General features: G+C 39.3%; 2 protein-coding genes across 3 annotated transcripts in view; both read left to right on the forward strand.

Annotated features, from left to right (window-relative positions):
- The first annotated feature begins 1,951 nt into the window (after window positions 1-1,951).
- On the forward strand, window positions 1,952-10,918 carry LOC149122796 (uncharacterized). The gene is made up of 8 exons (XM_089311926.1): window positions 1,952-2,014; window positions 2,977-3,094; window positions 3,395-3,453; window positions 5,544-5,580; window positions 5,945-6,003; window positions 7,520-7,630; window positions 9,458-9,581; window positions 10,645-10,918. Exons 2-8 carry the CDS (start codon window positions 2,983-2,985, stop codon window positions 10,722-10,724), a joined length of 582 nt encoding a protein of 193 aa, XP_089168052.1. The 5' UTR covers window positions 1,952-2,014; window positions 2,977-2,982; the 3' UTR covers window positions 10,725-10,918.
- Window positions 10,919-16,014: 5,096 nt separating this feature from the next.
- Window positions 16,015-22,818, forward strand: part of LOC127489251 (uncharacterized) — a 110,596-nt gene continuing 103,792 nt past the window's right edge. The window contains exons 1-5 of one of the 2 annotated variants that reach the window (XM_089311843.1): window positions 16,028-16,072; window positions 16,437-16,495; window positions 18,002-18,112; window positions 19,939-20,062; window positions 21,093-21,148. In XM_089311843.1, coding sequence (XP_089167969.1) covers window positions 19,951-20,062; window positions 21,093-21,148 — 168 coding nt within the window. In that variant the 5' untranslated portion in view covers window positions 16,028-16,072; window positions 16,437-16,495; window positions 18,002-18,112; window positions 19,939-19,950. Of the gene's footprint in view, window positions 16,496-18,001; window positions 18,113-19,938; window positions 20,063-21,092; window positions 21,149-22,818 lie in introns of both variants that reach the window. The other variant, XM_089311844.1, reaches the window with a different exon arrangement.

A 22,818-nucleotide genomic window follows, 5' to 3' on the forward strand; every position in this document is an offset into this window, starting at 1 on the left:
GACTGGGCCTATGACTTGATACCCATAGTAAATCCTGTCTCACTGAATGAGTAGCTGAGGGGTTGAGAAATTGGATATATGTGTTGAATTTGTATTTTATTGTTCTGTAGGCAGGAACGTCAGCTGTAGCGGGTAAGAAGAGTAAAAAACATTTTTTCATCGCTCAAGTTGCTCCACAACAGCCAATTATGAACTCTGATCACGGATTGGACAAAGATAACAAACGTAGTGAGTGCATATCTATCAAAACTTATTATAAAAATACAATGAAGAGAAATGAGTAGCTCTGAATTGGATATTCATTTATTTTGAGGGTATTCTTTGGCTTTTTTTAATATAACCAACTTCTTCCTGAAACAGCTTCAACCCTCTGAAATTCATCCTTACTATTCCTTTTATTTCATTGAAATATTCATTTCATTGCAATATTCATGAATGGAGAGAGACACGCCTTTATGTAAATTGTTTCCATGTGAATAAATGTTCTCACTAGTTGATCTGTTACTGCATTTGTAGGTAAGGAGTCTACCTCCCAAAGAGATCCTGAAGACAACAACTCACCAAGGAATTCGAAGGTAGTGTGTCTTCTTGTGAGTTGGAAATATCTGATTTCAGTGATGTTAAAGCAAAATTGGTGTTAGCTTGAAGGTATAAAGTTACTTGAGAGACAGCTACTTACATAAGACAGGCAGATAAACATTTTCACTATCTTGAGAAGGGGTGGTGTGATATCTCTTTGAGGCACTGATATGCATTTCCCTGGTGGATGGTGATGTTGAACATACTGTCATATTGATTGCCATTTCTATCTCTTATTTCGAGACAGGTCTGTTGAGGTGCTGTGTCCATTTCTGAGCTAGATTTGGTGTTTGTTCATATATTCTTGACGATATTTCTTATCTGGGGGAGAGTGGGATACCTAGTACCTATGTAATACAAGCTTCCCCTTACTTATCTGAAGCTACGTAAAGGAGAGGTTTTGAGGCTGTCTTGACATTCGCTTCAGCCAACTCTCTTGTCTTTAGAACCTAGGAAAAAAGAATTAGGAGCTAAACTCTTGGCCCAGTGGTGAAGAAGTCAGATGAGCTATCTACCTCACACCTCGGATGGCTTTCTGTCCTTATTTTGTACCCAATTCTAACTCTCGGCCAGAAATCAAGCAGTATTTCCTGACCTTGCAAGACTGAATTGAGGATTCTTTTTTCTGCCTTTTCTTCAATTGTATTGACTTCAGTGGCAGAAATAGTGGTTTATACTTTCCTGTTGTATTTTCCCATGTCTACCTCTAGCTAAACATGGGGTAGAATCTGCTCTTTGTTTATATGCTCAACTGAAAGAACGTGGGGGTAGAATCTGCTCTTTGTGTATATGCTTAACTGAGTATGGGGTAGAATCTGCTCTTTGTTTATATGCTCAACCTTTGCAAGGACTGTTCCTGTGACATGACACACATAGTAAATCCTGTCTCCCTGAATGAGTGGCTGAGGGGTTGAGAACTTGGGTGTATTTGTTGAATTTGTATTTTATCTTCCTGTAGGAAGGAATGTCAACCTTAGCGAGTAAGAAGGGCTTAAAAGATATCGCCATCACTCAAGTTGCTCCACAACAGCCAATTAATGAATATGCGTTCAACTATGATCGTGGATTGGACAATGGTAACATGGGTAGTGAGTGCCTATCCTTCGAAACTTAATATTAAAATACAATGAAGAGAAATGAGTAGCTCTAAATTGGATATCCATTTATTTTGAGGGTTTTCTTTGGCTTTTTTTAATATAACCAACTTCTTCCTGAAACAGCTTCAACCCTCTGAAATTCATCCTTACTATTCCTTTTATTTCATTGAAATATTCATTTCATTGCAATATTCATGAATGGAGAGAGACACGCCTTTATGTAAATTGTTTCCATGTGAATAAATGTTCTCACTAGTTGATCTGTTACTGCATTTGTAGGTAAGGAGTCTACCTCCCAAAGAGATCCTGAAGACAACAACTCACCAAGGAATTCGAAGGTAGTGTGTCTTCTTGTGAGTTGGAAATATCTGATTTCAGTGATGTTAAAACAAAATTGGTGTTAGCTTGAAGGTATAAAGTTACTTGAGAGACAGCTACTTACATAAGACAGGCAGATAAACATTTTCGCTATCTTGAGAAGGGGTGGTGTGATATCTCTTTGAGGCACTGATATGCATTTCCCTGGTGGATGGTGATGTTGAACATACTGTCATATTGATTGCCATTTCTATCTCTTATTTCGAGACAGGTCTGTTGAGGTGCTGTGTCCATTTCTGAGCTAGATTTGGTGTTTGTTCATATATTCTTGACGATATTTCTTATCTGGGAGAGAGTGGGATACCTAGTACCTATGTAATACAAGCTTCCCCTTACTTATCTGAAGCTACGTAAAGGAGAGGTTTTGAGGCTGTCTTGACATTCGCTTCAGCCAACTCTCTTGCCTTTAGAACCTAGGAAAGAAGAATTAGGAGCTAAACTCTTGGCCCAGTGGTGAAGAAGTCAGATGAGCTATCTACCTCACACCTCGGATGGCTTTCTGTCCTTATTTTGTACCCAATTCTAACTCTCGGCCAGAAATCAAGCAGTATTTCCTGACCTTCCAAGACTGAATGGAGGATTCTTTTTTCTGCCTTTTCTTCAATTGTATTGACTTCAGTGGCAGAAATAGTGGTTTATACTTTCCTGTTGTATTTTCCCATGTCTACCTCTAGCTAAACATGGGGTAGAATCTGCTCTTTGTTTATATGCTCAACTGAAAGAACGTGGGGGTAGAATCTGCTCTTTGTGTATATGCTTAACTGAGTATGGGGTAGAATCTGCTCTTTGTTTATATGCTCAACCTTTGCAAGGACTGTTCCTGTGACATGACACACATAGTAAATCCTGTCTCCCTGAATGAGTGGCTGAGGGGTTGAGAACTTGGGTGTATTTGTTGAATTTGTATTTTATCTTCCTGTAGGAAGGAATGTCAACCTTAGCGAGTAAGAAGGGCTTAAAAGATATCGCCATCACTCAAGTTGCTCCACAACAGCCAATTAATGAATATGCGTTCAACTATGATCGTGGATTGGACAATGGTAACATGGGTAGTGAGTGCCTATCCTTCGAAACTTAATATTAAAATACAATGAAGAGAAATGAGTAGCTCTAAATTGGATATCCATTTATTTTGAGGGTTTTCTTTGGCTTTTTTTAATATAACCAACTTCTTCCTGAAACAGCTTCAACCCTCTGAAATTCATCCTTACTATTCCTTTTATTTCATTGAAATATTCGTTTCATTGCAATATTCATGAGTGGAGAGAGACACGCCTTTATGTAAATTGTTTCCATGTGAATAAATGTTCTCACTAGTTGATCTGTTACTGCATTTGTAGGTAAGGAGTCTACCTCCCAAAGAGATCCTGAAGACAACAACTCACCAAGGAATTCGAAGGTAGTGTGTCTTCTTGTGAGTTGGAAATATCTGATTTCAGTGATGTTAAAACAAAATTGGTGTTTGCTTGAAGGTATAAAGTTACTTGAGAGACAGCTACTTACATAAGACAGGCAGATAAACATTTTCGCTATCTTGAGAAGGGGTGGTGTGATATCTCTTTGAGGCATTGATATGCATTTCCCTGGTGGATGGTGATGTTGAACATACTGTCATATTGATTGCCATTTCTATCTCTTATTTCGAGACAGGTCTGTTGAGGTGCTGTGTCCATTTCTGAGCTAGATTTGTTGTTTGTTCATATATTCTTGACGATATTTCTTATCTGGGAGAGAGTGGGATACCTAGTACCTATGTAATACAAGCTTCCCCTTACTTATCTGAAGCTACGTAAAGGAGAGGTTTTGAGGCTGTCTTGACATTCGCTTCAGCCAACTCTCTTGCCTTTAGAACCTAGGAAAAAAGAATTAGGAGCTAAACTCTTGGCCCAGTGGTGAAGAAGTCAGATGAGCTATCTACCTCACACCTAGGATGGCTTCTGTCCTTTTCCTGTGCCTGATTCTAACTTTCAGCCAGGAGGCACCCTGTCAGGCTTCCATGGATTAATAATTCATTCTTTGCTACCCATTGGGAGAAATTGAGTCCCCAGCTCCTGATTTTACAAAATGCTAGACTGGACTTTGCAGAAATATGAATAATGAAACCCTCTCTAGGATTCTGTCTGATCTCTCACTTTCGCTCTCCCTCTGATTCTGTCGTCTATGTTTATACTTCTGTTGATGTCTGTATCTATATCTGTGTCTATATGTCTATGTCTATGACTATTTCTATGGCTAGGTCTAGGTCTATGTCTGTGGATCTATAACCCCTCTCCCCTTTTCTTATTATGTACTTTTAGTTTTGAAGGCTCAAAAATGTAATTAACTAAAAAAACAAGGAAACCAGATTGAACTTAATGCTGAATGGTTTTGGATATCTATCTGAAATCATCGTGGTACAGAAAAGGATTCTTCATTACTCTGGCATCTCCTTGGCACTTCTGACCTTGAAAATGTTTAGATGTATGTTTTACCATCTCCTATTTCAGTATCTCCAATAGATTGCATTGACATAAGTCTTTTCTGAAATTTACGACTGCATGTTACAGCAACATCATAGAACTACATAGAAAAAGAGTTACAGTTTAGATCTCTGATAAAATCATTGATAATTGTCATTTTCCATGAGAAACTCATGATAGTTTGCCCCTTTTTTTCACTTCCAAAATATCAGGATTTAGTCTATGATTACAAAAATTTGCTTATACAATTTTAGCTTATTGTATTCATTTATCTTTTAGACCAGCCATCATTTCCTAGAGTGTTTTTTTTTTTTTTTTTTTGCTCCTGTACCGCAAGTCTTCTTCTAGATATGACTTCTAAGACTCCGGAGGCTCTCAAATCTGAGAAATGCTTCAGAGAATGCATTGCATGCATCTGAACATCCTGCCAGATTGGCCTTTCTAAATTATATTCATGACTAGAGTATTGAGCCATGATTCTATGGAGTCTTGTACAGAAAAGTGTTCAGATTGTAGCATACCACATGCCAGTTGCAGCTTGACCCTGATTCTCTACAGTAACTCTATCCCAGTCCCACACAATGTGTTGTAATGTTACCTTCTTACTTTCTTACCCTCATTTGTCGTGTTGTTTTCTGTCTCATCATTCTGTTCCTGCAGCCTCTCTCAGAAGAGCCTACACACAATCCCCCTGTACTTTGTGTACTTTAAATATACGGCTGTGGCCTTGTCCTGTTTTGTAAACTGTCACGGCTGAACTGAAGCTTCTGTAATTCCAGCTTCTTCTGTAACCTCTTCATTTATCATGTCAGTAGTAGAATCAGTGAATCTTAATTTCCTTTTCATTGTTTTCCTCTATATGTATATATACCCCAATGGAAGCCTAGAGTAGAATGCGCCTCTGTGTACATGCCTGTCTTCGTTAGGTGGTGCCTATGATTTGATAGACACAGTAAATGTTTGTCTTAGTGAGTAGTTGAGTAATTGAATGTGTATGTGTGCTAAATTTGTGGTTCCTTGTTTTCTATAGGAGGAATCCTCTGCAGAACCTCTAAAGAGGGAAGAAGGTATTGCCCCACTTAACCAATTTCTAGGCATGCAAGTTAGTAGAGACTGATCCCCTGGGGTAGTAGAAGCGGTCCTTGAGTGTATGTATGTTCTTCTTTTTCAACGTTACTGCTAAATGAAACATCAATGTTGTGTTAAATGAAATCCTACATCCATTTTATTTTACCTTTGTTTTGGGAGTTTTGTTTTGTTTTGCTTTAATATTTCTGACATTTTCCCTAAAACTGCTCAGTCCTCTAAAGCACCTTCTCAGTATTACCTTTGGCTTCTCCAGTTACTTATGAGTGGAGAGAGAGATGAATTGCGTGTGTCTGTACATTTCATAAATATTCTTCTTAGTCGATCGCTTACTACATTTTGTAGTTGCAGTGCCTATCTCCGGAATAAGTGATGAAGCTGTAGAATCACCGTGGGATTCTGAGGTACTTGTCCATGCAAGGTTTCAATGACATTAAGACATAAAAGTGGTGTGTGTTTCTTCAGCCTTTTGAATGTTTTTATACATTTTTTTTAGCTTTAAGATTCAACAGGTTCTTTTACATTTTGCCACAGTCACATCTTATGTATATATTACAGGTATACATGTATGCACTCTTTTTTTGAAAATGGATAATAATGTTACCTAATGAGGTATTCATTGATCATTTTGTGAAGCAGAGGAATATATTGTTGTGTAATACAATAACTCAGTGTCACAATACTTCTAATTATATATATCAGATCATATGATAGCCACACAACTTTGTGCTCTCTATAAATTTACTTTTACAAATAAATGAAAACGTAGTATTTGTGTTTCTGGGTGGCTTACTTCACTTAGAATAATGATCTCCAGTTCCATGTTTTGCTCCAAATATCAGTAATTCATAGTTTATGGCTGAGTGATAGTTCAGCATGTAACATTGTGCAGTCATTAGTTGATGGAGCTCAAAGGCTGACTTCATCCCTTTACTACTGTGACTTGTGCTACTCTTAACATGAGAATGCAGGTACCAGTCTCATATGCTGTTTTGCTTTCTTTGGATGCATTCCCGAGTGTTGGAGAACTGGGTCACATGGTAGATCCATTTTTCGTTTTCTACAGAATCTCTGTGTTGTTTTCCTTAACGGCTATACCGATTTGTGTTCCTACCACTACTGAATTTGGCTACACCACTTCAGCAGCTTTTGTTATTCTTTGATTTTGGCTAACAGCTGTTCTTACTGGAGAGAAGTGATACCTCATTATGTTGTTTATTTGCTTTTCCCTGAGCATGTTTTCATGTGTCTGTTGACCATTTGTATTTCGTCCTTTGAATAATACCTGTTCTTTCCTGTACCTGTTTCTTCCTGAGATTGTTTGCTTTGTTGTTGTTAAGTTTCCTGAGCTCTTTATACCCTCTGAAAATGAGTTAATAGAATAGAAGATAAATTAGATGCACAGCTTCCTTTGATAGGCAGACTCTTCTTAGCTTGATTCAGTCCTGTCTGCCTGTTTGTGTTTTTAGCACCAGTGCTTTGAGAGTCTTATCCAAAAAGTATTTGCCTAGGCCAATGCCTCACAGCATTTCTCTTAGGTTTTCCTGTAGTACCTTGATACCCTCAGGTATTAAGTTTAGTTCCTTGATCCATTTTGAATTGAGTTTTTGTATATGCTGAAAGCTGTGGGTCTTGTTTCAAGTCAGCCTTTACTGTAGCTTATTTTTTTTTACCTCATGGTAGAAGTGATGAATTATATGCTCCTATTCTTTGTTTTCCTATGTATCTGCTCCCACTTAGCATAGGGTAGAAAATACCTCTGTTTATATATTTATCTTTCTGGAGGAAATGTGCCTAGGAATTGACAAGCAGATTAAATTGTATCTTAGTGATGGAGCCACTGATTGTTTGCTGAGTTTCTGGATTGCTTGTTTTGCTTTAGTATTTATTAATTAGTTAATTAATTAATTTTTGGCATAGGAAGAAACATCAAGTGGAAAGGGTGAAGGTCGTGCTGCCACTGGAGGTGTCCCAGAAGGAGATATTCTGGATTATTTCCTGTCATGTAGTTGGGCAAGGATAGCCAAAGAGGTCAGTATATTTTAATGAATCACGGTATCATTGCTGCTGTTGAAACTGGGAAGTGTAGGTCCCATTATGACATTCATTTCCTTTTGCATTTTCTTTAGCTTTATGTATATGCTAAGTATCTCCCTATTACAATAGTTTCTACATTCTGCACTTTATTGCCACTACTGTCATTTTATTGCAATATTCCTGAATGGTGGTAGATTGTGGATTTACCTATAAACTTCATAGAAATACATGTTCTCATTCAAGGGGCTGTGATTAGGTTTTGTAAATCCAGTGGCTACCTCCAGATCAGAAGATGAACGTCTGGAATCCACTTCCAAATCTGCGCTATTGCCTTTTACTTTCTTGTGACTTTGAAATGTGAGCATTAATTGATGCTGAGATGTGTAAAGGTGTAGTTGCTCCTTTTTTGCCTTTTAAAAATTATTTCAAATGCAGAGAGAAAGATAAGAAAATGCGTGTGCAGACACACACAGACAGTATACCGGCCAGATGCCTGCCAGGCCTATTCCAGGTGAAAGGAGTCAGAAACTAAACCCAGGCCTCCCATGGGAGCCAGGGACACAACAGCTTAAGTCACTACCTATTTCTTCCTTGCATATGCCTCAGTAAGATGCGAGGGAGAGAAGCAGGAATCAATAAAGGAACCCTGAAATACTGTATGCTGTTGTCCCACTTAGCATCCGAGCCACTGTAGCAAGTGACTACAAAGAGGAAGGTTTGAGTTTCCTTTCTCACGCCTGCCCTGTATGATTTATTTCCATCATAAAGTTAGTAATGCATTGTAAACAGTGCACTGCCACGTTAGAGAAGATCTACACATGTGTGTGAGTCCGTTGGTGTAGTTAAACGTAGACAATAATAAAGTAGGCCTGAGAGAGATAAGGAATCAGTTTTGGTTTGGAAACTAGCTATATCTTGAAAATTAAAAGTTTATTTTAGCTCCACCAATGTGAATAACATTATTTTGTGATATCTAATGCCACCTGTTCATCTGAATGAGATTTTGAGAGAAATATTTGGACTGCCATTTCTATGTGCTTAGAATTCCAAATAAAAGCATAATGAATCAAAATGCCATTATTAATCAGAAGTAATGGCATTTCAGCATGAGGTAAAACATGAGTAATCATTCATTTTTCTTTTGGGAAAATAAAGCCTGTTTAAATGGTGTCTTTAATAAACACAGGCTATCTTGGAAAATTTAATGAATTCAACATGTTTATGACAGATATGTTAGTACTAGCGTAACTATAAATATTCTTCTACATTGACCAAATGGTGAATGAGAAAGATGGAGCCCATTGCTGCCGAGCTCCGATTCCAGCATGCCATAGGCATTCATGGTTTGGTCTTGGATACATGCTGCACCTGTCTCTCTCAGTTTCAATAATATGTTGGCCATTTTACTTCCTTACTTTATTAACCCTCATTTGCCATGTTTTGCCTCCTCCTTTTGTTCACACTGCTCTGTTTAGAAGGCCCATCATGCTTTGCCCCTGCATTTTCTCTGCCGTACTAAATGTGTTCCTAACCCTACAGACTTTGCTGAGTTTTCAAAGTCATGCTGAAGATTCTGTCATCCTACCCTCATTGTAATTTACTGACTGCGATAGTTGAAAATGAGGAATTCTGGTTTTCTGTTCTTTGTTCGACAGAGGTCAATTTGCCCCTAGTCTACAGGATAGAATCTGTCTTCTTTCCTTATATTTAGCTCATTGTTTGAGCGCACCTATTGCTTCCCAAGCACAGCAAACGTCTTCCTGTTTGGCTGAGCACGTGAATGAATGTTTGCTGAATTTGTGGCATTATTTCTTTCTGTAGAGAAAAGCGTCAATGGCATCAAGTGGAGATACTGAAAAGGATGTGGCTGTCAGTCTAAGTGCCCAAGAGCATGCAAAGGACACATTATCTGGTATTGCTGGAGTGCCAGAAGACAAAACTATTGGTCAGTATCTATCAGTGAAACACTGTTTAAGTACTAATGTCTCAACTGAAATGATTTCCATTATTTTGATGATTTTTCTTTTGCTATTTGTTTATATGTCCAACTCAACCTGGTTTAAAGTGCTGATTGAACAACCAGAAATTCTTTTTTTTTAATTTATGTTTTTATCAGAAAGAGATAGAGAGAGGGAGAGGTGGAGTCAGAGGCATAGAGGCAGAGTGTGTGTGTGTGAGAGAGAGAGAAAGAGGAGAGTGTGTGCAAGAGAGACAGAGAGAGAGAGAGAGGTCTTGCATCTGCTGGAGAGAGAGAGAGGTCTTGCATCTGCTGGTTCACTCCCCAAATGGCCACAATGGGCAGGACTGGGTCAGGCCAAAGCCAGGATCCAGAAGCGTCATCTGGGTCTCCCATGTGTGTGCAAGGGGCCAAAGACTCAGGCTATCTTGTATTGCTTACCCAGGTACATTAGCAGAGAGCTGGATCAGAAGTGGGGCCACTGGAACTTGCACCCATAGCCATATGGTATGCCATTGCTGAATTGCCGTGGCTTTACCTGCTATGCCACAGCACTGGCCCTCTAGCTGAAATTCTTTATTGCTGTTACTTTAATTTTAGTATATTATTGATGAACTCAGCTGAATGCGTAATTTTTAAAAGCAACAGTTGGGGCTGGCGATGTGGTGTAGTGGGTAAAGCCCCCGCCTGCAGTGCTGGCATCTCATATGGGCACTGGTTCAAGTGCCAGCTGTTCTACTTCCCATCCAGATATCTGCTATGGCCTGGGAAAGTAGAAGATGATGCAAGACCTTGGGCCACTGCACCCACATGCCCACATGCCCACATTGGAGACCCATAAGAAGCTCCTGGCTCCTGTTGCAGATTGGCATAGCTCTTGCTGTTGCAGCCAATAGGCAGTGAACCAGTGGATGGAAGACTTCTCTCTCTCTCTCTCTCTCTCTCTCTCTCTCTCTCGGTGTAACTCTTTCAAATAAATTAAAATATATTTAAAAAAAAAGCAACGGTTGACAAATGTTCTCATGAGTACAACTCTGCCTATGTTTTATAGATATGCCTGGCTTCAGACCAGATGATGAGCCTTTAAAATACTCCTTAAAGTCTGAGGTACTGTCCCTTGTTTTCTTGTGACTTTTATATGTGAGTATTATATTAATCGATGGTAAAATATAGAAAAGAGTTCTTGTTTTTTCTGCCACCACTTTATCAAGAGAGATAGTAAAGACGTAAGTGAGGCAGACACCGAGAGATCACCTGCCAAATGTTTGTGACGCCGTGAACAGAGCCAGGCCAAATGCAGATGTCAGGAGTTCGAAACTCAACCCAGGTGTCCCTCATGGGTGTCTGGGGCCCAAGAGCTTGAGACATCATTGACTCCCTCCATGATTGCACGTTTGCAGGAAGCTGGGTTCCTGCACAGGGGTCGGTAATGGAACCCTGGAATTTTTCATATTGCATGCTGGTGTCCTGCACAGCATGAGCCGTTGGGGGAGGGGACTACTGAGTACTGGGGTGGCTCTTCTTTTTCATCTGTGTGCATAGACTCTCTGATTTCTTTGTTTTCATCAAACAATTAGTAATGCATTATGTTGTAACCATTGCCCTGCTACTTTAGTAGTCTTCTACAGTTCTACTTGACTTATTTAGTGTGACAATTGTAGCATAATTCAAAACACATAAATAGGACCTGGGTAATATAAAGAAGTAAATTTGCTCTGCAAATTATATTTATCAACAACAACAAAAAAACAGAATTGTTTTAGAATGTAACACCAGACATCTGATTCCAGTATATCTATAGATGTCTTGTCATGCTGATGAGATTTTTAGATACCAAAATTGATGTGTTATTTCCACAACTTGCAAGTTGAAAACCTAATACCTGTGTTTCAGTGCATTCTTAACATCTTCGGAATAGCAGCTGAGATACGCAGGTAGTAACATTTAGAGCAAGGTATAACATGCGAAGTAGTAAATTTGTGGGAGGACAACCACTTTGGTGGTGTTTTCATAAATAGAGATAATTAGAATTGGATGAATTTGGACTATCCTTTTGGTAAATATGTACATACTAACATAAGTTAAAATGTTTTTTCTTACTGTGACAACAAGAGAGTGAGGTAGCTATGTTCAGAGCTCTTAGGTTTAAGCAGTATAGTGGTATCACTAACTTTATTTAAGTCATAGCACATATTAGTATGTTGCACTGTCACTTTTAGCTACAGTACGTTGGAAAGATGATATAGCCTTTTGGCATGCCATATACCACATTCATAAAATATGCCAGTATTTAATGCCCACGTAGGTGTAATGAGCATCTGTGGTAGCCAATGTAAAAAAAAAAAAACAAAAACAGTAAACTCTAAAATATGCATAGAAGCTAAAGCAAAGATATCACTGAAGCATTCAGTGACTTGCTTTAGTATATGTGTGTTTTTTAAGCTGAGAGGCTTCTTTTGAGACAGGTCTGTTGAGGTGCTGTGTCCATTTCTGAACTAGATTTGTTGTTTGTTCATATATTCTTGACGATATTTCTTATCTGGGAGAGAGTGGGATACCTAGTACCTATGTAATACAAGCTTCCCCTTACTTATCTGAAGCTACGTAAAGGAGAGGTTTTGAGGCTGTCTTGACATTCGCTTCAGCCAACTCTGTTGCCCTTAGAACCTAGGAAAGAAGAATTAGGAGCTAAACTCTTGGCCCTTTGGTGAAGAAGTCAGATGAGCTACATACTTCACACCTCAGATGGCTTTCTGTCCTTATTTGGTACCCATTTCTAACTCTCGGCCAGAAATTAAGCAGTATTTCCTGACCTTCCAAGACTGAATTGAGGATTCTCTTTTCTGCCTTTTCTTCAACTGTATTGACTTCAGTGGCAGAAATAGTGGTTTATACTTTCCTGTTGTATTTTCCCATGTCTACCTCTAACTGAACATGGGGTAGAATCTGCTCTTTGTGTTTATGCTTAGATTTTTCAGGGACTGGGCCTGTGATTGATACACATAGTAAATCCTGTCTCAATGAATGAGTAGCTGAGGGGTTGAGAAATTGGATATATGTGTTGAATTTGTGTTTTATCGTTCTGTAGGAAGGAACGTCAGCTGTAGCGGGTAAGAAGAGTAAAAAACGTTTTTTCATCGCTCAAGTTGCTCCACAACAGCCAACTATGAACTCTGATCACGGATTGGACAAAGATAACAAACGTAGTGAGTGCATATCTATCAAAACTTACTATTGAAATACAATGAACAGAAATGAGTAGCTCTGAATTGGATATCCATTTATTTTGAGGGTTTTCTTTGGTTTTGTTTTAATATAACCAACTTCTTCCTGAAACAGCTTCAACCCTCTGAAATTCATCCTTACTATTCCTTTTATTTCATTGAAATATTCATTTCATTGCAATATTCATGAGTGGAGAGAGACACGCCTTTATGTAAATTGTTTCCATGTGAATAAATGTTCTCACTAGTTGATCTATTACTACATTTGTAGATAAGGAGTCTACCTCCCAAAGAGATCCTGAAGACAGCCAATCACCAAGGAATTCGAAGGTAGTGTGTCTTCTTGTGATTTGGAAATACCTGATTTCAGTGATGTTAAAACAAAATTGGTGTTTGCTTGAAGGTACAAAGTTACTTGAGAGACAACTACTTACATAAGACAGGCAGAGAAACATTTTAGCTATCTTGAGAAGGGGTGGTGTGATATCTCTTTGAGGCACTGATATGCATTTCCCTGGTGGATGGTGATGTTGAACATACTTTTATGTTCATTGCCATTTGTGTCTCTTACTTTGAGAATGGTCTGTTGGAGTGCTGTGCCCATTTCTGTAATCTCAGCTCCCGGGTTCGGCACCATCTGTAAGGTGTCCAGCGCGTAACAGATCTTCCCAGGCAGATGAATCAATTAATTTACAGGCTTTTGTTGGGGTTCCGCTCCTGGGCGAGGTTCCCTGGTCCCAACAGAGCAACAGAGTGGGGGCCAGGGGAAGTTGCTCGTCGGATTGGGAGAGCTCCTTTTATAGATTCAGGGCATGGGACTAAAAGTTTGAGGTGGGTCTGATTGTCATTGGTTGAGCTTTAGGCACCCGCAGGGACCTTGACAAGGACTTTCTTACCCGGAAGTAGGCCTCTCCATTCCCGGAAGTGTAGGCCTTCCTTCCATGTGGATCCCAAAGCTATCATCCCTACCTTTTGATGATAGGAAAGGGGGCGATGATGAGTCTCTCTGGCTACTTCCTGCTGACTGGGGACGTCATCTACAGGGGCCCGTTGGGGGTTTCTTGGGGCTCCGCAGGGACAGGCATGTATGGATGGAGAAGCATCTGGTTGACTGCTTGCTGAAGGCCTTGGTTCATTCCATTATAACCTGCTGTAAACATTTAAACAGACACTGTAGTACACAAGTCAGGGTGAGAATAGCAACCAGTGATACTAAGAGTGGCATTAACCAGGTAATGAGAGGATTTCATAAAGGAGAGGAAATGAGGGGCGTCTCTGGACCCTTGTGTGGATTGTTTGATGGGCGTGGTTTAAATCTGATCCCAGCCAAGACCAGGAAAAAGGCCACTCAACTTTTGCAGGTAGTGGGGTTTGTCTGTAGAGAAATTCTGAATAATCATACAACAGTAAGTGGGAGAGGACCATCAGTACACACAGTTGCTTCTTCAAATATACTTGAGAATATTTCTTATCTGAGAAAGAGTGGGATACCTATGTAATACAAGCTTCCCCTTACTTATCTGAAGCTACGTATAGGAGAGGTTTTGAGGCTGTCTTGACATTCGCTTCAGCCAACTCTCTTGCCTTTCCAACCTAGGAAAAAGAATTAGGAGCTAAACTCTTGGCCCAGTGGTGAAGAAGTCAGATGAGCTATCTACCTCACACCTAGCATGGCTTCTGTCTTTTTCCTGTGCCTGATTCTAACTTTCAGCCAGGAGGCCCCCTGACAGGCTTCCATGGATTAATAATTCATTCTTTGCTACCCATTGGGAGAAATTGAGTCCCCTGCTCCTGATTTTACAAAATGCTAGACTGGACTTTGCAGAAATATGAATAATGAAACCCTCTCTAGGATTCTGTCTGATCTCTCACTTTTGCTCTCCCTCTGATTCTGTTGTCTATGTTTATACTTTTGTTGATGTCTGTATCTATATCTGTGTCTATATGTCTATGTCTATGACTATTTCTATGGCTAGGTCTAGGTCTATGTCTATGGATCTATAACCCCCCTCCCCTTTTCTTATTACGTACTTTTAGTTTTGAAGGCTCAAAAATGTAATTAACTAAAAAACAAGGAAACCAGATTGAACTTAATGCTGAACGGTTTTGGATATCTATCTGAAATCTTCGTGGTACAGAAAAGGATTCTTCATTACTCTGGCATCTCCTTGGCACTTCTAACCTTGAAAATGTTTAGATGTTTGTTTTACCATCTCCTATTTCAGTATCTCCAATAGGTTGCATTGACATAAGTCTTTTCTGAAATTTACGACTGCATGTTACAGCAACATGACAGAACTACATAGAAAAAGAGTTACAGTTTAGATCCTTGATAAAATGATTGATAATTGTCATTTTCCATGAGAAACTCATGATAGTTTGCCCCTTTTTTTCACTTCCAAAATATCAGGATTTAGTCCATGATTACAAAAATTTGCTTATACAATTTTAGCTTATTGTATTCATTTATCTTTTTGACAAGCCATCATTACCTAGAGTGATTTTTTTTCTGCTCCTGTACCATAAGTCTTCTTCTAGATGTGACTGCTAAGTCTCCGGAGGCTCTCAAATCTGAGAAATGCTTCAGAGAATGCATTGCATGCATCTGAACATCCTGCCAGATTGGCCTTTCTAAATTATATTCATGACTAGAGTATTGAGCCATGATTCTATGGAGTCTTGTACAGAAAAGTGTTCAGATTGTAGCATACCACATGCCAGTTGCAGCTTGACCCTGATTCTCTACAGTAACTCTATCCCAGTCCCAAGCAATGTGTTGTAATTTTACCTTCTTACTCTCTTACCCTCATTTGTCGTGTTGTTTTCTGTCTCATCATTCTGTTCCTGCAGCCTCTCTCAGAAGACCCTACACACAATCCCCCTGTACTTTGTGTACTTTAAATATACGGCTGTGGCCTTGTACTGTTTTGTAAACTGTCACGGCTAAACTGAAGCTTCTGTAATTCCAGCTTCTTCTGTAACTTCTTCATTTATCACGTCAGTAGTAGAATCAGTGAATCTTAATTTCCTTTTCATTGTTTTCCTCTGTATGTATATACCCCAATGGAAGCCTAGAGTAGAATGCGCCTCTGTGTACATGCCTGTCTTCGTTAGGTGGTGCCTATGATTTGATAGACACAGTAAATGTTTGTCTTAGTGAGTAGTTGAGTAATTGAATGTGTATGTGTGCTAAATTTGTGGTTCCTTGTTTTCTATAGGAGGAATCCTCTGCAGAACCTCTAAAGAGGGAAGAAGGTATTGCCCCACTTAACCAATTTCTAGGCATGCAAGTTAGTAGAGACTGATCCCCTGGGGTAGTAGAAGCGGTCCTTGAGTGTATGTATGTTCTTCTTTTTCAACGTTACTGCTAAATGAAACATCAACGTTGTGTTAAATGAAATCCTACATCCATTTTATTTTACCTTTGTTTTGGGAGTTTTGTTTTGTTTTGCTTTAATATTTCTGACATTTTCCCTAAAACTGCTCAGTCCTCTAAAGCACCTTCTCAGTATTACCTTTGGCTTCTCCAGTTACTTATGAGTGGAGAGAGAGATGAATTGCGTGTGTCTGTACATTTCATAAATATTCTTCTTAGTCGATCGCTTACTACATTTTGTAGTTGCAGTGCCTATCTCCGGAATAAGTGATGAAGCTGTAGAATCACCGTGGGATTCTGAGGTACTTGTCCATGCAAGGTTTCAATGACATTAAGACATAAAAGTGGTGTGTGTTTCTTCAGCCTTTTGAATGTTTTTATACATTTTTTTAGCTTTAACAGGTTTTTTTACATTTTGCCACAGTCACATCTTATGTATATATTACAGGTATACATGTATGCACTCTTTTCTTGAAAATGGATAATAATGTTACCTAATGAGGTATTCGTTGATCATTATGTGAGGAAAGAGGAATATATTGTTGTGTAATACAATAACTCAGTGTCACAATACTTCTAATTATATATATCAGATCATATGATAGCCACACAACTTTGTACTCTCTATAAATTTACTTTTACAAATAAATGAAAACGTAGTATTTGTGTTTCTGGGTGGCTTACTTCACTTAGAATAATGATCTCCAGTTCCATGTTTTGCTCCAAATATCAGTAATTCATAGTTTATGGCTGAGTGATAGTTCAGCATGTAACATTGTGCAGTCATTAGTTGATGGAGCTCAAAGGCTGACTTCCTCCCTTTACTACGGTGACTTGTGCTACTCTTAATATGAGAATGCAGGTACCAGTCTCATATGCTGTTTCGCTTTCTTTGGATGCATTCCCGAGTGTTGGAGAACTGGGTCACATGGTAGATCCATTTTTCGTTTTCTACAGAATCTCTGTGTTGTTTTCCTTAACGGCTATACTGATTTGTGTTCCTACCACTACTGAATTTGGCTACACCACTTCAGCAGCTTTTGTTATTCTTTGATTTTGGCTAACAGCTGTTCTTACTGGAGAGAAGTGATACCTCATTATGTTGTTTATTTGCTTTTCCCTGAGCATGTTTTCATGTGTCTGTTGACCATTTGTATTTCGTCCTTTGAAAAATACCTGTTCTTTCCTGTACCTGTTTCTTCCTGAGATCGTTTGCTTTGTTGTTGTTAAGTTTCCTGAGCTCTTTATACCCTCTGAAAATGAGTTAATAGAATAGAAGATAAATTAGATGCACAGCTTCCTTTGATAGGCAGACTCTTCTTAGCTTGATTCAGTCCTGTCTGCCTGTTTGTGTTTTTAGCACCAGTGCTTTGAGAGTCTTATCCAAAAAGTATTTGCCTAGGCCAATGCCTCACAGCATTTCTCTTAGGTTTTCCTGTAGTACCTTGATACCCTCAGGTATTAAGTTTAGTTCCTTGATCCGTTTTGAATTGAGTTTTTGTATATGCTGAAAGCTGTGGGTCTTGTTTCAAGTCAGCCTTTACTGTAGCTTATTTTTTTTTACCTCAGTGGTAGAAGTGGTGAATTATATGCTCCTATTCTTTGTTTTCCTATGTATCTGCTCCCACTTAGCATAGGGTAGAAAATACCTCTGTTTTTATATTTATCTTTCTGGAGGAAATGTGCCTAGGAATTGACAAGCAGATTAAACTGTATCTTAGTGATGGAGCCACTGATTGTTTGCTGAATTTCTGGATTGCTTGTTTTGCTTTAGTATTTATTAATTAGTTAATTAATTTTGGGCTTAGGAAGAAACATCAAGTGGAAAGGGTGAAGGTCGTGCTGCCACTGGAGGTGTCCCAGAAGGAGATATTCTGGATTATTTCCTGTCATGTAGTTGGGCAAGGATAGCCAAAGAGGTCAGTATATTTTAATGAATCACGGTATCATTGCTGCTGTTGAAACTGGGAAGTGTAGGTCCCATTTTGACATTCATTTCCTTTTGCATTTTCTTTAGCTTTATGTATATGCTACGTATCTCCCTATTACAATAGTTTCTACATTCTGCACTTTATTGCCACTACTGTCATTTTATTGCAATATTCCTGAATGGTGGTAGATTGTGGATTTACCTATAAACTTCATAGAAATACATGTTGTCATTCAAGGGGCTGTGATTATGTTTTGTAAATCCAGTGGCTACCTCCCGATCAGAAGATGAACGTCTGGAATCCACTTCCAAATCTGCGCTATTGCCTTTTATTTTCTTGTGACTTTGAAATGTGAGCATTAATTGATGCTGAGATATGTAAAGGTGTGGTTGCTCCTTTTTTGCCTTTTAAAAATTATTTCAAATGCAGAGAGAAAGATAAGAAAATGCGTGTGCAGACACACACAGACAGTATACCGGCCAGATGCCTGCCAGGCCTATTCCAGGTGAAAGGAGTCAGAAACTAAACCCAGGCCTCCCATGAGAGCCAGGGACACAACAGCTTGAGTCACTACCTATTTCTTCCTTGCATATGCCTCAGTAAGATGCGAGGGAGAGAAGCAGGAATCAGTAAAGGAACCCTGAAATATTGTATGCTGTTGTCCCACTTAGCATCCGAGCCACTGTGGCAAGTGACTACAAAGAGGAAGGTTTGAGTTTCCTTTCTCACGCCTGCCCTGTATGGTTTATTTCCATCATAAAGTTAGTAATGCATTGTAAACAGTGCACTGCCACGTTAGAGAAGATCTACACATGTGTGTGAGTCCGTTGGTGTAGTTAAACGTAGACAATAATAAAGTAGGCCTGAGAGAGATAAGGAATCAGTTTTGGTTTGGAAACTAGCTATATCTTGAAAATTAAAAGTTTATTTTAGCTCCACCAATGTGAATAACATTATTTTGTGATATCTAATGCCACCTGTTCATCTGAATGAGATTTTGAGAGAAATATTTGGACTGCCATTTCTATGTGCTTAGAATTCCAAATAAAAGCATAATGAATCAAAATGCCATTATTAATCAGAAGTAATGGCATTTCAGCATGAGGTAAAACATGAGTAATCATTCATTTTTCTTTTGGGAAAATAAAGCCTGTTTAAATGGTGTCTTTAATAAACACAGGCTATCTTGGAAAATTTAATGAATTCAACATGTTTATGACAGATATGTTAGTACTAGCGTAACTATAAATATTCTTCTACATTGACCAAATGGTGAATGAGAAAGATGGAGCCCATTGCTGCCGAGCTCCGATTCCAGCATGCCATAGGCATTCATGGTTTGGTCTTGGATACATGCTGCACCTGTCTCTCTCAGTTTCAATAATATGTTGGCCATTTTACTTCCTTACTTTATTAACCCTCATTTGCCATGTTTTGCCTCCTCCTTTTGTTCACACTGCTCTGTTTAGAAGGCCCATCATGCTTTGCCCCTGCATTTTCTCTGCCGTACTAAATGTGTTCCTAACCCTACAGACTTTCCTGAGTTTTCAAAGTCATGCTGAAGATTCTGTCATCCTACCCTCATTGTAATTTACTGACTGCGATAGTTGAAAATGAGGAATTTTGGTTTTCTGTTCTTTGTTCGACATAGGTCAATTTGCCCCTAGTCTACAGGATAGAATCTGTCTTCTTCCTTATATTTAGCTCATTGTTTGAGGGCGCCTATTGCTTCCCAAGCACAGCAAACGTCTTCCTGTTTGTCTGAGCACGTGAGTGAATGTTTGCTGAATTTGTGGCATTATTTCTTTCTGTAGAGAAAAGCGTCAATGGCATCAAGTGGAGATACTGAAAAGGATGTGGCTGTCAGTCTAAGTGCCCAAGAGCATGCAAAGGACACATTATCTGGTATTGCTGGAGTGCCAGAAGACAAAGCTATTGGTCAGTATCTATCAATGAAACACTGTTTAAGTACTAATGTCTCAACTGAAATGATTTCCATTATTTTGATGATTTTTCTTTTGCTATTTGTTTCTATGTCCAGCTCAACCTGGTTTAAAGTGCTGATTGAACAACCAGAAATTCTTTTTTTTTAATTTATGTTTTTATCAGAAAGAGATACAGAGAGGGAGAGGTGGATTCAGAGGCATAGAGGCAGAGTGTGTGTGTGTGTGAGAGAGAGAGAGAAAGAGAGAGAGTGTGTGCGAGAGAGAGAGAGAGAGGTCTTGCATCTGCTGGTTCACTTCCCAAATGGCCACAATGGGCAGGACTGGGTCAGGCCAAAGCCAGGATCCAGAAGCGTCATCTGGGTCTCCCATGTGTGTGCAAGGGGCCAAAGACTCAGGCTATCTTGTATTGCTTACCCAGGTACATTAGCAGAGAGCTGGATCAGAAGTGGGGCCACTGGAACTTGCACCTGTAGCCATATGGTATGCCATTGCTGAATTGCCGTGGCTTTACCTGCTATGCCACAGCACTGGCCCTCTAGCTGAAATTCTTTATTGCTGTTACTTTAATTTTAGTATATTATTGATGAACTCAGCTGAATGCGTAAATTTTTAAAAGCAACAGTTGGGGCTGGCGATGTGGTGTAGTGGGTAAAGCCCCCGCCTGCAGTGCTGGCATCTCATATGGGCACTGGTTCAAGTGCCAGCTGTTCTACTTCCCATCCAGATATCTGCTATGGCCTGGGAAAGTAGAAGATGATGCAAGACCTTGGGCCACTGCACCCACATGCCCACATGCCCACATTGGAGACCCATAAGAAGCTCCTGGCTCCTGTTGCAGATTGGCATAGCTCTTGCTGTTGCAGCCAGTAGGGAGTGAACCAGTGGATGGAAGACCTCTCTCTCTCCCTCTCTCTCTCCCCCTCTCTTGGTGTAACTCTTTCAAATAAATTAAAATATATTAAAAAAAAAAGGCAACGGTTGACAAATGTTCTCATGAGTACAACTCTGCCTATGTTTTATAGATATGCCTGGCTTCAGACCAGATGATGAGCCTTTAAAACACTCCTTAAAGTCTGAGGTACTGTCCCTTGTTTTCTTGTGACTTTTATATGTGAGTATTATATTAATCGATGGTAAAATATAGAAAAGAGTGCTTGTTTTTTCTGCCACCACTTTATCAAGAGAGATAGTAAAGACACAAGTGAGGCAGACACCGAGAGATCACCTGCCAAATGTTTGTGACGCCATGAACAGAGCCAGGCCAAATGAAGATGTCAGGAGTTTGAAACTCAACCCAGGTGTCCCTCATGGGTGTCTGGGGCCCAAGAGGTTGAGACATCATTGACTCGCTCCCTGATTGCACGTTTGCAGGAAGCTGGGTTCCTGCACAGGGGTCGGTAATGGAACCCTGGAGTTTTTCGTATTGCATGCTGGTGTCCTGCACAGCATGAGCCACTGGGGCAGGGGCCTACTGAGTACTGGGGTGGCTCTTCTTTTTCATCTGTGTGCATAGACTCTCTGATTTCTTTGTTTTCATCAAACAATTAGTAATGCATTATGTTGTAACCATTGCCCTGCTACTTTAGTAGTCTTCTACAGTTCTACATGACTTATTTAGTGTGACAATTGTAGCATACTTCAAAACACATAAATAGGACCTGGGTAATATAAAGAAGTAAATTTGCTCTGCAAATTATATTTATCAACAAGAACAAAAAAAAAATTGTTTTAGAATGTAACACCAGACATCTGATTCCAGTATATCTATAGATGTCTTGTCATGCTGATGAGATTTTTAGATACCAAAATTGATGTGTTATTTCCACAACTTGCAAGTTGAAAACCTAATACCTGTGTTTCAGTGCATTCTTAACATCTTCGGAATAGCAGCTGAGATACGCAGGTAGTAACATTTAGAGCAAGGTATACATGCGAAGTAGTAAATTTGTGGGAGGACAACCACTTTGGTGGTGTTTTATAGAGATAAATAGAATTGGATGAATTTGGACTATCCTTTTGGTAAATATGTACATACTAACATAAGTTAAAATGTTTTTTCTTACTGTGACAACAAGAGAGTGAGGTAGCTATGTTCAGAGCTCTTAGGTTTAAGCAGTATAGTGGTATCACTAACTTTATTTAAGTCATAGCACATATTAGTATGTTGCACTGTCATTTTAGCTACAGTACGTTGGAAAGATGATATAGCCTTTTGGCATGCCATATACCACATTCATAAAATATGCCAGTATTTAATGCCCACGTAGGTGTAATGAGAATCTGTGGTAGCCAATGTAAAAAAAAAAAAAACAACAGTAAACTCTAAAATATGCATACAAGCTAAAGCAAAGATATCACTGAAGCATTCAGTGACTTCCTTTAGGATATGTGTGTTTTTTTAAGCTGAGAGGCTTCTTTTGAGACAGGTCTGTTGAGGTGCTGTGTCCATTTCTGAACTAGATTTGTTGTTTGTTCATATATTCTTGACGATATTTCTTATCTGGGAGAGAGTGGGATACCTAGTACCTATGTAATACAAGCTTCCCCTTACTTATCTGAAGCTACGTAAAGGAGAGGTTTTGAGGCTGTCTTGACATTCGCTTCAGCCAACTCTCTTGCCTTTACAACCTAGGAAAAAAGAATTAGGAGCTAAACTCTTGGCCCAGTGGTGAAGAAGTCAGATGAGCTATCTACCTCACACCTTGGATGGCTTTCTGTCCTTATTTGGTACCCATTTCTAACTCTCGG

The sequence above is a fragment of the Oryctolagus cuniculus genome, chromosome 13 (genome assembly GCF_051225735.1).
Source record: "Oryctolagus cuniculus isolate XC-2025 breed Fujian yellow rabbit chromosome 13, ASM5122573v1, whole genome shotgun sequence".
Classification (NCBI taxonomy): Eukaryota; Metazoa; Chordata; class Mammalia; order Lagomorpha; family Leporidae; genus Oryctolagus; species Oryctolagus cuniculus.